Source organism: Procambarus clarkii, chromosome 92 (genome assembly GCF_040958095.1).
Source record: "Procambarus clarkii isolate CNS0578487 chromosome 92, FALCON_Pclarkii_2.0, whole genome shotgun sequence".
NCBI classification, from domain to species: Eukaryota; Metazoa; Arthropoda; class Malacostraca; order Decapoda; family Cambaridae; genus Procambarus; species Procambarus clarkii.
The window spans coordinates 2,693,361-2,706,850 of NC_091241.1; the positions used below are offsets into that span (position 1 = coordinate 2,693,361).

At 52.9% G+C, this 13,490-nt stretch overlaps 1 protein-coding gene across 5 annotated transcripts in view; it reads left to right on the plus strand.

Moving 5' to 3' along the window:
* The window catches only part of LOC123775176 (chondroadherin), a 277,038-nt gene that overhangs the window by 207,059 nt on the left and 56,489 nt on the right, over positions 1-13,490 (plus strand). For all 5 annotated transcript variants that reach the window (XM_069319124.1, XM_069319127.1, XM_069319125.1 and 2 more), the window contains exons 8-9: positions 7,475-7,614; positions 11,370-11,551. In XM_069319124.1, coding sequence (XP_069175225.1) covers positions 7,475-7,614; positions 11,370-11,551 — 322 coding nt within the window. The remainder of the gene's footprint in view (positions 1-7,474; positions 7,615-11,369; positions 11,552-13,490) is intronic.

Sequence of the window (13,490 nt, forward strand, 5' to 3'; positions counted from 1 at the left end):
CAAGCACCAGAGGGTTCAGGCACCAGAGGGGTCAAGCACCAGGGGGTTCAGGCACCAGAGGGTTCAAGCACCAGGGGGTTCAAGCACCAGAGGGTTCAAGCACCAGGGGGTTCAAGCACCAGGGGGTTCAGGCACCAGAGGGTTCAAGCACCAGAGGGTTCAAGGCACCAGAGGGGTCAAGCACCAGTGGGTTCAAGGCACCAGAGGGTTCAAGCACAAGGTGTTTCAGGCACCAGAGGGTTCAAGCACCAGGGGGTTCAAGCACCAGGGGGTTCAGGCACCAGAGGGTTCAAGCACCAGAGGGTTCAAGCACCAGGGGGTTCAGGCACCAGAGGGTTCAAGCACCAGGGGTTCAGGCACCAGAGGGGTCAAGCACCAGGGGGTTCAGGCACCAGAGGGTTCAAGCACAAGGTGTTTCAGGCACCAGAGGGTTCAAGCACCAGGGGGTTCAAGCACCAGGGGGTTCAGGCACCAGAGGGTTCAAGCACCAGAGGGTTCCAGCACCAGGGGGTTCAGGCACCAGAGGGGTTCAAGCACCAGGGGGTTCAAGCACCAGGGGGTTCAAGCACCAGGGGGTTCAGGCACCAGGGGGTTCAGGCACCAGAGGGTTCAAGCACCAGGGGGTTCAGGCACCAGGGGGTTCAAGCACCAGGGGGTTCAAGCACCAGAGGGTTCAAGCACCAGGGGGTTCAAGCACCAGGGGGTTCAGGCACCAGGGGGTTCAGGCACCAGAGGGTTCAAGCACCAGGGGGTTCAGGCACCAGAGGGTTCAAGCACAAGGTGTTTCAGGCACCAGGGGGTTCAAGCACCAGGGGGTTCAGGCACCAGAGGGTTCAAGCACCAGGGGGTTCAGGCACCAGAGGGTTCAAGCACCAGGGGGTTCAAGCACCAGGGGGTTCAAGCACCAGGGGGTTCAGGCACCAGAGGGTTCAAGCACCAGGGGGTTCAGGCACCAGGGGGTTCAGGTACCAGGGGGTTTCAAGCACCAGGGGGTTCAAGCACCAGGGGGTTCAGGCACCAGGGGGTTCAAGCACCAGAGGGTTCAGGTACCAGGGGGTTTCAAGCACCAGGGGGTTGAAGCACCAGGGGGTTCAGGTACCAGGGGGTTTCAAGCACCAGGGGGTTTCAAGCACCAGGGGGTTCAAGCACCAGGGGGTTCAGGTACCAGGGGGTTTCAAGCACCAGGGGGTTCAAACACCAGGGGGTTCAGGCACCAGAGGGTTCAAGCACCAGGGGGTTCAAGCACCAGGGGGTTCAGGCACCAGAGGATTCAAGCACCAGGGGGTTCAAGCACCAGGGGGTTCAATCACCAGGGGGTTCAGGCACCAGAGGGTTCAAGCACCAGGGGGTTCAAGCACCAGGAGGTTCAGGCACCAGAGGGTTCAAGCACCAGGGGGTTCAGGCACCAGAGGGTTCAAGCACCAGGGGGTTCAGGCACCAGAGGGTTCAGGCACCAGGGGGTTCAGGCACCAGGGGGTTCAAGCACCAGGGGGTTCAGGCACCAGGGGGTTCAAGCACCAGGGGGTTCAAGCACCAGAGGGTTCAAGCACCAGGGGGTTCAGGCACCAGGGGGTTCAAGCACCAGGGGGTTCAGGCACCAGGGGGTTCAAGCACCAGGGGGTTCAAGCACCAGGGGGTTCAGGCACCAGAGGGTTCAAGCACCAGGGGGTTCAGGCACTAAGGGGTTCAAGCACCAGGGGGTTCAGGCACCAGGGGGTTCAAGCACCAGGGGGTTCAGGCACCAAGGGGTTCAAGCACCAGGGGGTTCAAGCACCAGGGGGTTCAAGCACCAGGGGGTTCAGGCACCAGGGGGTTCAAGCACCAGGGGGTTCAGGCACCAGGGGGTTCAAGCACCAGGGGGTTCAAGCACCATGGGGTTCAGGCACTAGGGGTTTCAAGCACCAGGGGGTTCAGGCACCAGAGGGTTCAAGCACCAGGGGGTTCAGGCACCAGGGGGTTCAAGCACCAGGGGGTTCAAGCACCAGGGGGTTCAAGCACCAGGGGGTTCAAGCACCAGGGGGTTCAAGCACCAGGGGGTTCAAGCACCAGGGGGTTCAAGCACCAGGGGGTTCAGGCACCAGGGGGTTCAAGCACCAGGGGGTTCAAGCACCAGGGGGTTCAAGCACCAGGGGGTTCAAGCACCAGGGGGTTCAAGCACCAGGGGGTTCAAGCACCAGGGGGTTCAAGCACCAGGGGGTTCAAGCACCAGGGGGTTCAAGCACCAGGGGGTTCAAGCACCAGGGGGTTCAAGCACCAGGGGGTTCAAGCACCAGGGGGTTCAAGCACCAGGGGGTTCAAGCACCAGGGGGTTCAAGCACCAGGGGGTTCAAGCACCAGGGGGTTCAAGCACCAGGGGGTTCAAGCACCAGGGGGTTCAAGCACCAGGGGGTTCAAGCACCAGGGGGTTCAAGCACCAGGGGGTTTCAAGCACCAGAGGGTTCAGGCACCAGAGGGTTCAAGCACCAGGGGGTTCAAGCACCAGGGGGTTCAAGCACCAGGGGGTTCAAGCACCAGGGGGTTCAGGCACCAGAGGGTTCAAGCACCAGGGGGTTCAAGCACCAGGGGGTTCAAGCACCAGGGGGTTCAGGCACCAGGGGGTTCAGGCACCAGAGGGTTCAAGCACCAGGGGGTTCAAGCACCAGGGGGTTCAAGCACCAGGGGGTTCAGGCACCAGAGGGTTCAAGCACCAGGGGGTTCAAGCACCAGGGGGTTCAAGCACCAGGGGGTTCAAGCACCAGGGGGTTCAAGCACCAGGGGGTTCAAGCACCAGGGGGTTCAAGCACCAGGGGGTTCAAGCACCAGGGGGTTCAAGCACCAGGGGGTTCAAGCACCAGGGGGTTCAAGCACCAGGGGGTTCAAGCACCAGGGGGTTCAAGCACCAGGGGGTTCAAGCACCAGGGGGTTCAAGCACCAGGGGGTTCAGGCACCAGGGGGTTCAAGCACCAGGGGGTTCAAGCACCAGGGGGTTCAAGCACCAGGGGGTTCAAGCACCAGGGGGTTCAAGCACCAGGGGGTTCAAGCACCAGGGGGTTCAGGCACCAGGGGGTTCAAGCACCAGGGGGTTCAAGCACCAGGGGGTTCAAGCACCAGGGGGTTCAAGCACCAGAGGGTTCAAGCACCAGGGGGTTCAGGCACCAGGGGGTTCAAGCACCAGGGGGTTCAAGCACCAGGGGGTTCAAGCACCAGGGGGTTCAAGCACCAGGGGGTTCAAGCACCAGGGGGTTCAAGCACCAGGGGGTTCAGGCACCAGGGGGTTCAAGCACCAGGGGGTTCAAGCACCAGGGGGTTCAAGCACCAGGGGGTTCAAGCACCAGGGGGTTCAAGCACCAGGGGGTTCAGGCACCAGGGGGTTCAAGCACCAGGGGGTTCAAGCACCAGGGGGTTCAAGCACCAGGGGGTTCAAGCACCAGGGGGTTCAAGCACCAGGGGGTTCAAGCACCAGGGGGTTCAAGCACCAGGGGGTTCAAGCACCAGGGGGTTCAGGCACCAGGGGGTTCAAGCACCAGGGGGTTCAAGCACCAGGGGGTTCAAGCACCAGGGGGTTCAAGCACCAGGGGGTTCAAGCACCAGGGGGTTCAAGCACCAGGGGGTTCAAGCACCAGGGGGTTCAAGCACCAGGGGGTTCAGGCACCAGGGGGTTCAAGCACCAGGGGGTTCAAGCACCAGGGGGTTCAAGCACCAGGGGGTTCAAGCACCAGGGGGTTCAAGCACCAGGGGGTTCAAGCACCAGGGGGTTCAAGCACCAGGGGGTTCAGGCACCAGGGGGTTCAAGCACCAGGGGGTTCAAGCACCAGGGGGTTCAAGCACCAGGGGGTTCAAGCACCAGGGGGTTCAAGCACCAAGGGGTTCAAGCACCAGGGGGTTCAAGCACCAGGGGGTTCAAGCACCAAGGGGTTCAAGCACCAGGGGGTTCAAGCACCAGGGGGTTCAAGCACCAGGGGGTTCAAGCACCAGGGGGTTCAAGCACCAGGGGGTTCAAGCACCAGGGGGTTCAAGCACCAGAGGGTTCAAGCACCAGGGGGTTCAAGCACCAGGGGGTTCAAGCACCAGAGGGTTCAAGCACCAGGGGGTTCAAGCACCAGGGGGTTCAAGCACCAGAGGGTTCAAGCACCAGGGGGTTCAAGCACCAGGGGGTTCAAGCACCAGGGGGTTCAAGCACCAGGGGGTTCAAGCACCAGAGGGTTCAAGCACCAGGGGGTTCAAGCACCAGGGGGTTCAAGCACCAGGGGGTTCAAGCACCAGGGGGTTCAAGCACCAGGGGGTTCAAGCACCAGGGGTTTTTCCCGGCCAGGAAAAAGTCTGTAACAGCTGTATAACTCCCAGGTACCTATTAGGAAACAGGGGCATGAGGATGAAAGAAATTGTGTCCATTTTGTTTCTCGCCGGCGCTGGGAATCGAACCCCAGTCCACAGGATTACGTGCCCAGCGTGCTGTCCACTTTGCCACCAGCGCCCCACACACACAGCTACCTTTGTGTGTGTGTGTGTGTACTCACCTATTTGTGCTTGCAGGATCGAGCATTGACTCTTGGATCCCGCCTTTCCAGCAATCGTTTGTTTACAGCAATGACTCCTGTCCCATTTCCCTATCATACCTAGTTTTAAAAGTATGAATAGTATTTGCTTCCACAACCTGTTCCCCAAGTGCATTCCATTTTTCCACTACTCTCACGCTAAAAGAAAACTTCCTAACATCTCTGTGACTCATCTGAGTTTCCAGTTTCCACCTATGTCCCCTCGTTCTGTTATTATTACGTGTGAGCATTTCATCTATTTCCTCTTTGTCAATTCCTCTGAGTATTTTATATGTCCCTATCATATCTCCTCTCTCCCTTCTTTTCTCTAGTGTCGTAAGGTTCAGTTCCTGCAGACGCTCTTCATATCCCATCCCTCGTAACTCTGGGACAAGCCTCGTCGCAAACCTCTGAACCTTCTCCAGTTTCTTTATGTGTTTCTTCAGGTGGGGGCTCCATGATGGCGCGGCATACTCTAAGACGGGTCTCACGTAGGCAGTGTAAAGCGCCCTAAAAGCTTCCTCATTTAGGTTTCTGAATGAAGTTCTAATTTTCGCCAGTGTAGAGTACGCTGCTGTCGTTATCCTATTTATATGTGCCTCAGGAGTTAGATTAGGTGTCACATCCACTCCCAGGTCTCTTTCTCTAATCGTTACAGGTAGGCTGTTCCCCTTCATTGTGTACTGTCCCTTTGGTCTCCTGTCACCTGATCCCATTTCCATAACTTTACATTTACTGGTGTTAAACTCTAGTAGCCATTTCCCTGACCCTGTGTGTGTGTGTATGTGTGTGTGTGTGTGTGTGTGTGTGTGTGTGTGTGTGTGTGTGTGTGTGTGTGTGTGTGTGTGTGTGTGTGTGTGTGTGGCGGGGTATGAACAATCGGTAGTGTGAAGGACATAATGACAGAGTTGAGAGGTCGTCAGACGCTTTGCCCAGACTCTTCCAGGGGTAGCAGGTGGCAGGGAGAGGGAGGAGAGGCTGGGGAGAGAGAGAGAGAGAGAGGGGGGCTAGGAGAGGGAGAAAGCTGGAATGTGGGAGAAAAAGATTAGGTGAGTACACTTACCCAACAGTGTTGCGCTTCAGCTCTGGTGCCTTTCGTTCGACTCCCGTCCTCAGCGTTTATGTTGACTCTGGCTTCCTGTCTCTCCAGGACCGCCGTGATCACTACTGTCTTCGCTATCTTGCGCGGTCCTTACAACATCCTTCCTCTCGCCTCTGTCGTGCTTTAACTTTTACCCCTCCTGCGGTTCCTGTTCCTCTTCACCACCTTCATCTTTTTGTCCGGTTATCTCGCTTACGGAATTCTCTTTTCATTCGTATTTCTAATGTATCTCCTCGTGTTGTTCCTTCCTTGCCCCCGTGGAGAGTGCCCCCTTCTGAAGTTTTGTACATCCTTGACCCGCATTAGTAAAGCTCTTACCCCTTCTACGGTTCTGAAACGCCTTTTTCTTGAGCACTTTTCTTCGCATTCCCACTCCGTTTCCGTCTACTCTGATGGGTCTAAGTCTGCGGACTTAGGCTACTGCGGACGGTGTTGGCTACTCTGTTGTTTTTCCTGATTGCACTTATATGTGTCGCTTACCCCTGGAGACTAGCATCTTCACAGCAGAACTTTATGCTATTCTCTATGCTCTTCGTCTCCTGCTCTCTCGTTGTCAATCTTCCTTTGTAGTTGTTGTTGACTCTCGTAGTGCCCTCATGGTTCTCGGGTCCTTTAATCCTTCCTTTAATTAATGAAGAGCAGAGGTGCCATAGGCACAATCAGAGAACACTGTATAAACATCAGAGGTCCGCGGTTGTTCAACGTCCTCCCAGCAAGCATAAGAAATATTGCTGGAACAACCGTGGATATTTTCAAGAGGAAACTAGATTTATTCCTCCAAGGAGTGCCGGACCAACCGGGCTGTGGTGGGTATGTGGGCCTGCGGGCCGCTCCAAGCAACAGCCTGGTGGACCAAACTCTCACAAGTCGAGCCTGGCCTCGGGCCGGGCTTGGGGAGTAGAAGAACTCCCAGAACCCCATCAACCAGGTATCAACCAGGTATTAATCCGGTCCATCCGGTGGTCGTCGAGATTCAACATTGGCTGTTTCTTATTTCCAGTAAATTCAAGTCAGTAGAGTTTTGCTGGGTTCCCAGCTATATTGATGTCTTTTTAAATGAGGTGTGTGGATGCTGCCTCTAGCTTCTTTTGCACTAAAGAAGTGCACTAAACTTCTTTTAGTGCACATGTTGACCACCCGTACACGGTCCCATTATTTCCTTACAAAAGAGGTGATGGAAGAGTGAGAGAGGATGGGAGGGAAGGTGTGAGAGGATAGGAAGGAGAGTGAAAGAGGATAGGAGGGGGCAAAAGAGAACGGTAGAAGGACGAAATCTCAAAAGGAAAAACACTAAAGGTGTTGTATGAGGGAGGGGGGGGGGGGGAGGAACAGGTGAAAGGGAAGATAGGCACTGTCCCTGAAGGTAACTGTCCCTGAAGGTAACTGTCCCTGAAGGTAACTGTCCCTGAAGGTAACTAAACCTATGGAGGCTAGACCTCAAGGCCACTCTATCCCACTTCATCTGCCCTTAAAGTCTACCCTAATCCTTCGTCTTCCCACAGGGCCCACCCTAACCCCCCCTTGTCTACCCTCAGGGCCTACCTTAACCCCCCCCCCCCTTTGTCTACTCCTCAGGGCCCACCCTAACCCCTCGACTACTCTCAGGGCCCAACCTAACCCCTTGTCTACCCCTCAGGGCCCACCACTAACCCCTGGTCTACCCTCAGGGCCCACCACTAACCCCTGGTCTACCCTCAGGGCCCACCACTAACCCCTGGTCTACCCTCAGGGCCCACCACTAACCCCTGGTCTACCCTCAGGGCCCACCACTAACCCCTGGTCTACCCTCAGGGCCCACCACTAACCCCTGGTCTACCCTCAGGGCCCACCACTAACCCCTGGTCTACTCCCTACACAGCATAAGGAGCATACCACCGCCGGCGTTCATGGACCTGCATTCACTGGAGTGGCTGAAGCTGTCCCACAACGAACTCACTCACCTCACCGAGGACGCCGTCCAGCCCATACTCGACACACTCACCATGATCGACGTCTCCAGTGAGTCTCCCATCTCATGTCTCTAACCATTCATCTCCTTACATCCTCCTTCCGTCGATCTCTGGTACTTGGAGACTTCGAGTCGACTTTTTGGTTGATGAGGGGGATTCAAAGCCCGTCCTCATAAAGAATGGCCAAATCCTCGTTAATCCAGCCACCAAAGCCCTCGTTTACGAACGAAAAAGTACTTGACATGGGATTCACAGCTGACTGTGTTCGATCTTCTCTTGAACAGTGCTTTCCCCCTCTTCCTTTGCTCGTATTGCAGCTTTTGAATTGCCTCATCCACGAACAAATAAAATTAAATAATTGCCAACAGAATTACAACAGTTAATCCAACCCATCCTAAGCCAAACTATGTACAAATAATATAGTATACATTAATGCTAATAACACAGTTCGTCAAAATTAACGAATGCATCTTTGGGGTCGGCCACAGCTGGGACGAGGCTAGTCTGAGGATGGTTGGGGTCGGCCACAGCTGGGACGAGGCTAGTCTGAAGATGGTTGGGGTCGGCCACAGCTGGGACGAGGCTAGTCTGAGGATGGTTTGGGTCGGCCACAGCTGGGACGAGGCTAGTCTGAGGATGGTTGGGGTCGGCCACAGCTGGGACGAGGCTAGTCTGAGGATGGTTGGGGTCGGCCACAGCTAGGACGAGGCTAGTCTGAGGATGGTTGGGGTCGGCCACAGCTGGGACGAGGCTAGTCTGAGGATGGTTTGGGTCGGCCACAGCTGGGACGAGGCTAGTCTGAGGATGGGTGGGGTCGGCCACCAGTGGCAAGGGTAGTCTGAGGATGGGTTGGGGTCGGCCACAGCTGGGACGAGGCTAGTCTGAGGATGGGTGGGGTCGGCCACCTGTGGCAAGGGCTAGTCTGAGGATGGGTCACCATTAGATTTCACGTTATTGAGTATTCGTCGACATTGCCAAAACCTGTTCTTCTTGCTCCCCATCTCTCCCCAGAGCCTTCCTGGACTCAGGGGGTATTCTTAGTGTAGACTTTCTATAAGAAATATAGAAATTTAACACATTAAGAAACTTAACACAAATATAGAAACTTTCTACACTAAGAAACATAGAAACTAAGAAATAGACGGGACTTAAACCATGGAAGCTCACAGCTTTCTCAGTAAGCTTAAGCCTCTAAACAAAATCTGAAACCGTTCCACTCCTTTCCTTTAATCATCTAAACCAAAACACATTTATATGTGTCTCAAAAATACCATTTAGGATGTGTTTTTGGATTTTGTCATTATATTTATCTTGTTTTTCTCTAGCACAAACCTCAAAAAAGGGAACCCAGTGCTTCAGGGGCTCCTAAACTGTTTAATAAATTATAACAAATCCTCCATGATTAAGGAAAGATGTAGAGGTTTCGTTAATGTGTGTGTGTAAATACTTGGGGAGATCCTGGGCCCGGCCTCCCTGCATACGGAAATAACAAGAACGTTATGAATCTAAAAATAAATATTGAGGTCATAAGATGGAATCGAACCCTCGTCCTTGAACGAAATAGGCATTACTGTTTGCATCCGGGGCGGGTTCGATACCATCATTCGTCCTCACTGTTTATTTGTAGATTCATAGATTTCAGTGTGCAGGGGACCTCGGCCAGGATTCATTAAGCATTTACTCCACTACTGACGAAATCTGTTCATCTTTCCTGACTCACGGTGGCTTCTTGAGGTTATCTTGAGATGATTTCGGGGCTTTTTAGTGTCCCCGCGGCCCGGTCCTCGACCAGGCCTCCACCCCCAGGAAGCAGCCAGTGACAGCTGACTAACACCCAGGTACCTATTTTACTGCTAGGTAACAGGGGCATAGGGTGAAAGAAACTCTGCCCATTGTTTCTCGCCGGCGCCTGGGATCGAACCCAGGACCACAGGATCACAAATCCAGCGTGCTGTCCGCTCGGCCGACCGGCTCCTTCGACCGGCTTTGTTGACATTCTTTAAGCAGTTCTGAAGCACGATGTTTTCGGTTATAACAACAGCCTTGGGGGTTGTGAAGTCTCAAAGATCGTAAACTGTTGAATAATCGTAAAGAAAGTCACTCTCATGAGCGACAGATGTATAGGTTTCGTAATAGATTGTGTATATGCTTTTGACGAATAATGGCTCACAATGTTCTTATAATCACTTGTGAAAATGAGTTGCCATGGTAGGAGTAACTTTCTTCCCCTACTCCCGGGGAGGAAGATACAGAAGTACAATTGTCACATTGTACTTCTCTCACCTCATACTTTCTCTCACCTCATACATTCTCTCACCTCATACATTCTCTCACCTCATACTTTCTCTCACCTCATACATTCTCTCACCTCATACATTCTCTCACCTCATACATTCTCTCACCTCATACATTCTCTCACCTCATACTTTCTCTCACCTCATACATTCTCTCACCTCATACTTTCTCTCACCTCATACATTCTCTCACCTCATACTTTCTCTCACCTCATACTTTCTCTCACCTCATACATTCTCTCACCTCATACATTCTCTCACCTCATACTTTCTCTCACCTCATACATTCTCTCACCTCATACTTTCTCTCACCTCATACTTTCTCTCACCTCATACATTCTCTCACCTCATACTTTCTCTCACCTCATACATTCTCTCACCTCATACATTCTCTCACCTCATACTTTCTCTCACCTCATACTTTCTCTCACCTCATACTTTCTCTCACCGTTTGCAGTGTCTTGTTACCTGTACTGCCTCCAGGTTGCCATTGTTGTTTTCCCGCCATACTTCGCCTCTTGGATGGTTCCTTTTTGTCTTTGTTGTTATTGTGTTGAGTAACTTTGGTGGTGTTTCTGTCTCTGTTCTTTATATCTTCACTCTTATTGTTTTGGCTTGGAATTAAATTTGTTGTAAGCCAAAAGTTATGGATTTTTTTGTTATGATTATATTGGTTATTACTATTTCATTATTATTATTACTTTTAATATTATGATTATTGTGCAGTCTGTCTCCTTAACCACTTGTCTTGTCTACTACTACTCCGCAAGGAACTCTTCCCATCCATCTCCCTCTCTCACTCACTCCTCACCCCTCACCCTCTCACTCACTCCTCACCCCTCACCCTCTCACTCACTCCTCACCCCTCACCCTCTCACTCACTCCTCACCCCTCACCCTCTCACTCACTCCTCACCCTCTTACTCACTCCTCACCCCCTCACCCTCTCACTCACTCCTCACCCCTCACCCTCTCACTCACTCCTCACCCCTCACCCTCTCACTCACTCCTCACCCTCTCACTCACTCCTCACCCCTCACCCTCTCACTCACTCCTCACCCCTCACCCTCTCACTCACTCCTCACCCCTCACCCTCTCACTCACTCCTCACCCCTCACCCTCTCACTCACTCCTCACCCCTCACCCTCTCACTCACTCCTCACCCCTCACCCTCTCACTCACTCCTCACCCCTCACCCTCTCACTCACTCCATCTCCCCCTCCCTCACTCCATGTCCGTCTCATTTTCACACACCCTCCTCACAACAGCATGCCTTCACCCACACGTCCACACTCTCACCTCATTCCACTCACTCCCTCTTCTTTTCACCCCGTAACATCCTCCCTCCCTCATTACTCTCCCCCCCCCCTGTATCACCCCCTCCCCCTCATGAACCTCCTGACTCCCCTCACAACCTCCCTCCCCCCCTTCCCTTCCGCACCATCGACCAATATTGCCACATCGAATTATCTTCACCCTTTCTCTCCCTCACCCCCCCCCCCCCACCACAGACAACCCCCTGGAGTGCAGCTGTGACCTGCTGTGGCTGCGGCGGTGGCTCAGCAACCCCAATAACAAGGACAACATGGTGTCCCAGGAGGACCACATCTGCGTCACCAAGGCCCGCAAGTCCCACGTCATCCAGGACCTGCCCTTCCAGGACTTCAACTGCCCAGTGCCCCTCACCACTGAGGTAAGCTGGGCCCCCTGGGAGGGGTGAAGGGGGGCGTCCACTTCGCACCTGCCTGCCCCCTACTATCATCCCCTCCCCCACCCCCGCCACCCCCTCAAGGGGTCGTTGGACTGTAGGGGGGGACGGGTGGGAGAGGTCTTAATTGGTGTTCTCATAAGTTGACTTAGTTTAAGAAGAGTCTTTAGGGGGGGGGAGTATGGCTTGTAGGTGGGTGGGTTCATGGTAAGCTTAATCTTGTAGGTCAGTTAGGGGAGTGTAAGCTTGTAGGTGGGTGGGTATAGGTGTGTGTAACCTTGTAGGTGGGTGGGTATAGGTGTGTGTAAGCTTGTAGGGGGGTGGGTATAGGTGTGTGTAAGCTTGTAGGTGGGTGGGTATAGGTGTGCATAAGCATGTAGGTGGTTACCTTGAGGTTACCTTGAGGTGCTTCCGGGGCTTAGCGTCCCCGCGGCCAGGTCGTCGACCAGGCCTCCTGGTTGCTGGACTGATCAACCAGGCTGTTGGACGCGGCTGCTCGCAGTCCTGACGTATGAGTCACAGCCTGGTTGATCAGGTATCCTTTGGAGGTGCTTATCCAGTTCTCTCTTGAAAACTGTGAGGGGATTGCCAGTTATGCCAGTGGTGGGTATAAGTAGTGAATAATGAGACAAATCGTGAATTGATTTTCAGAAACGGTTGGGCACTTCCATGCCAACTCGACTCCTGCAGGCGGATTGGTGAAACAAGCAGCGCAAGTCGCTCGGGGTGGGTCTGGGGTCGGGTGGTGGTCCTTTGCTTCCTCCCCCAAGGACCCCACCACCCACCTCCCAGGGTGAATCCAACAGGCTTTTTTTCACGATTTGTCCCTGGGCTCTGGCGTGAGTATTAGGCATCAATACGGGGGTTCCTACCTATGAAAGGTACAGAGGATGAATGTTCAATAGATTAAAACAAAAAAAATACATTGGCGTAATATAAACATTTTTGGAGTATTTAATAGCATGAGCAAAAATTCACGATTTGGCCCGGGGTGTTACCAGAGTACTACGGTATCAATATGGGGGCTTCTACTTATGAATGGATCAGGGTGAATGTTCAATAGATTAAAACAAAACAAAACACAGTTGAAAGGGAATATAGAAGTTTTTGGAGTATTTTAATGATGCAATGACAGAATAATATAGGGAGCCCTTGGCACAGCTCCATTTTCTGTAATGGTCAGAGGGAGGCCAAGAGAACGGGGCGCGGTTTTAGACCAATCAGGAGCCGAGTAGAAAAATTCTCTTTGCGTCCGGGGTCATGGACCAATCAGGTGAAATTTTCCTTATGTGTCGTGGGGGTGTCACGTGACCTGACGTCAGCAATAGGGGCCCCCTACCTATGAATACCCCCAGTGGGGTCAAGGTTCCTTACAAAGACCAAGTTGGATATTTAGGTGTAGTAACGCTTATCTTGAATTTACATGATACTGTGGGGTACATTGACATGAAGGGCGAACCATAAAACAGGATCTGCATGTGAGAGGAGTCATATTAGGGGTTTTAAAGAAGTTAAAATAGCTTTAAAGAGTCCTGTGTGTTTGATGGTAGGTAAATGTTCAGTCAATAATTCGCGTGTTTTTAATCTGAATGAGGGGTCCTAGTTTACGTTCTAGGCGTAAAATGAGTTTCTTAGTATATTTGCTATGGAAAATGAGCTTTCAGTACTCTTATATAATTTGAAATGAGGTCAAGAAAGACATGTTTATATGTGAGAAGAGTCAGGTTGAAACTTTATTCCAGTCACCCCCCTCGGCTTTGCGCCATTTTCTGTAGCCAAAGTAAAGATTCCATTTTCTGTGGAATTCAATTGAGTACTGGTGAAAAAGGCATGCTTGCATTTGTATGGTTCTAACCTGTTTATAGATTTTATAGATATATTTGTCCAGACATCAAATTAGTTTTTAATATGGAAAATAGCATCA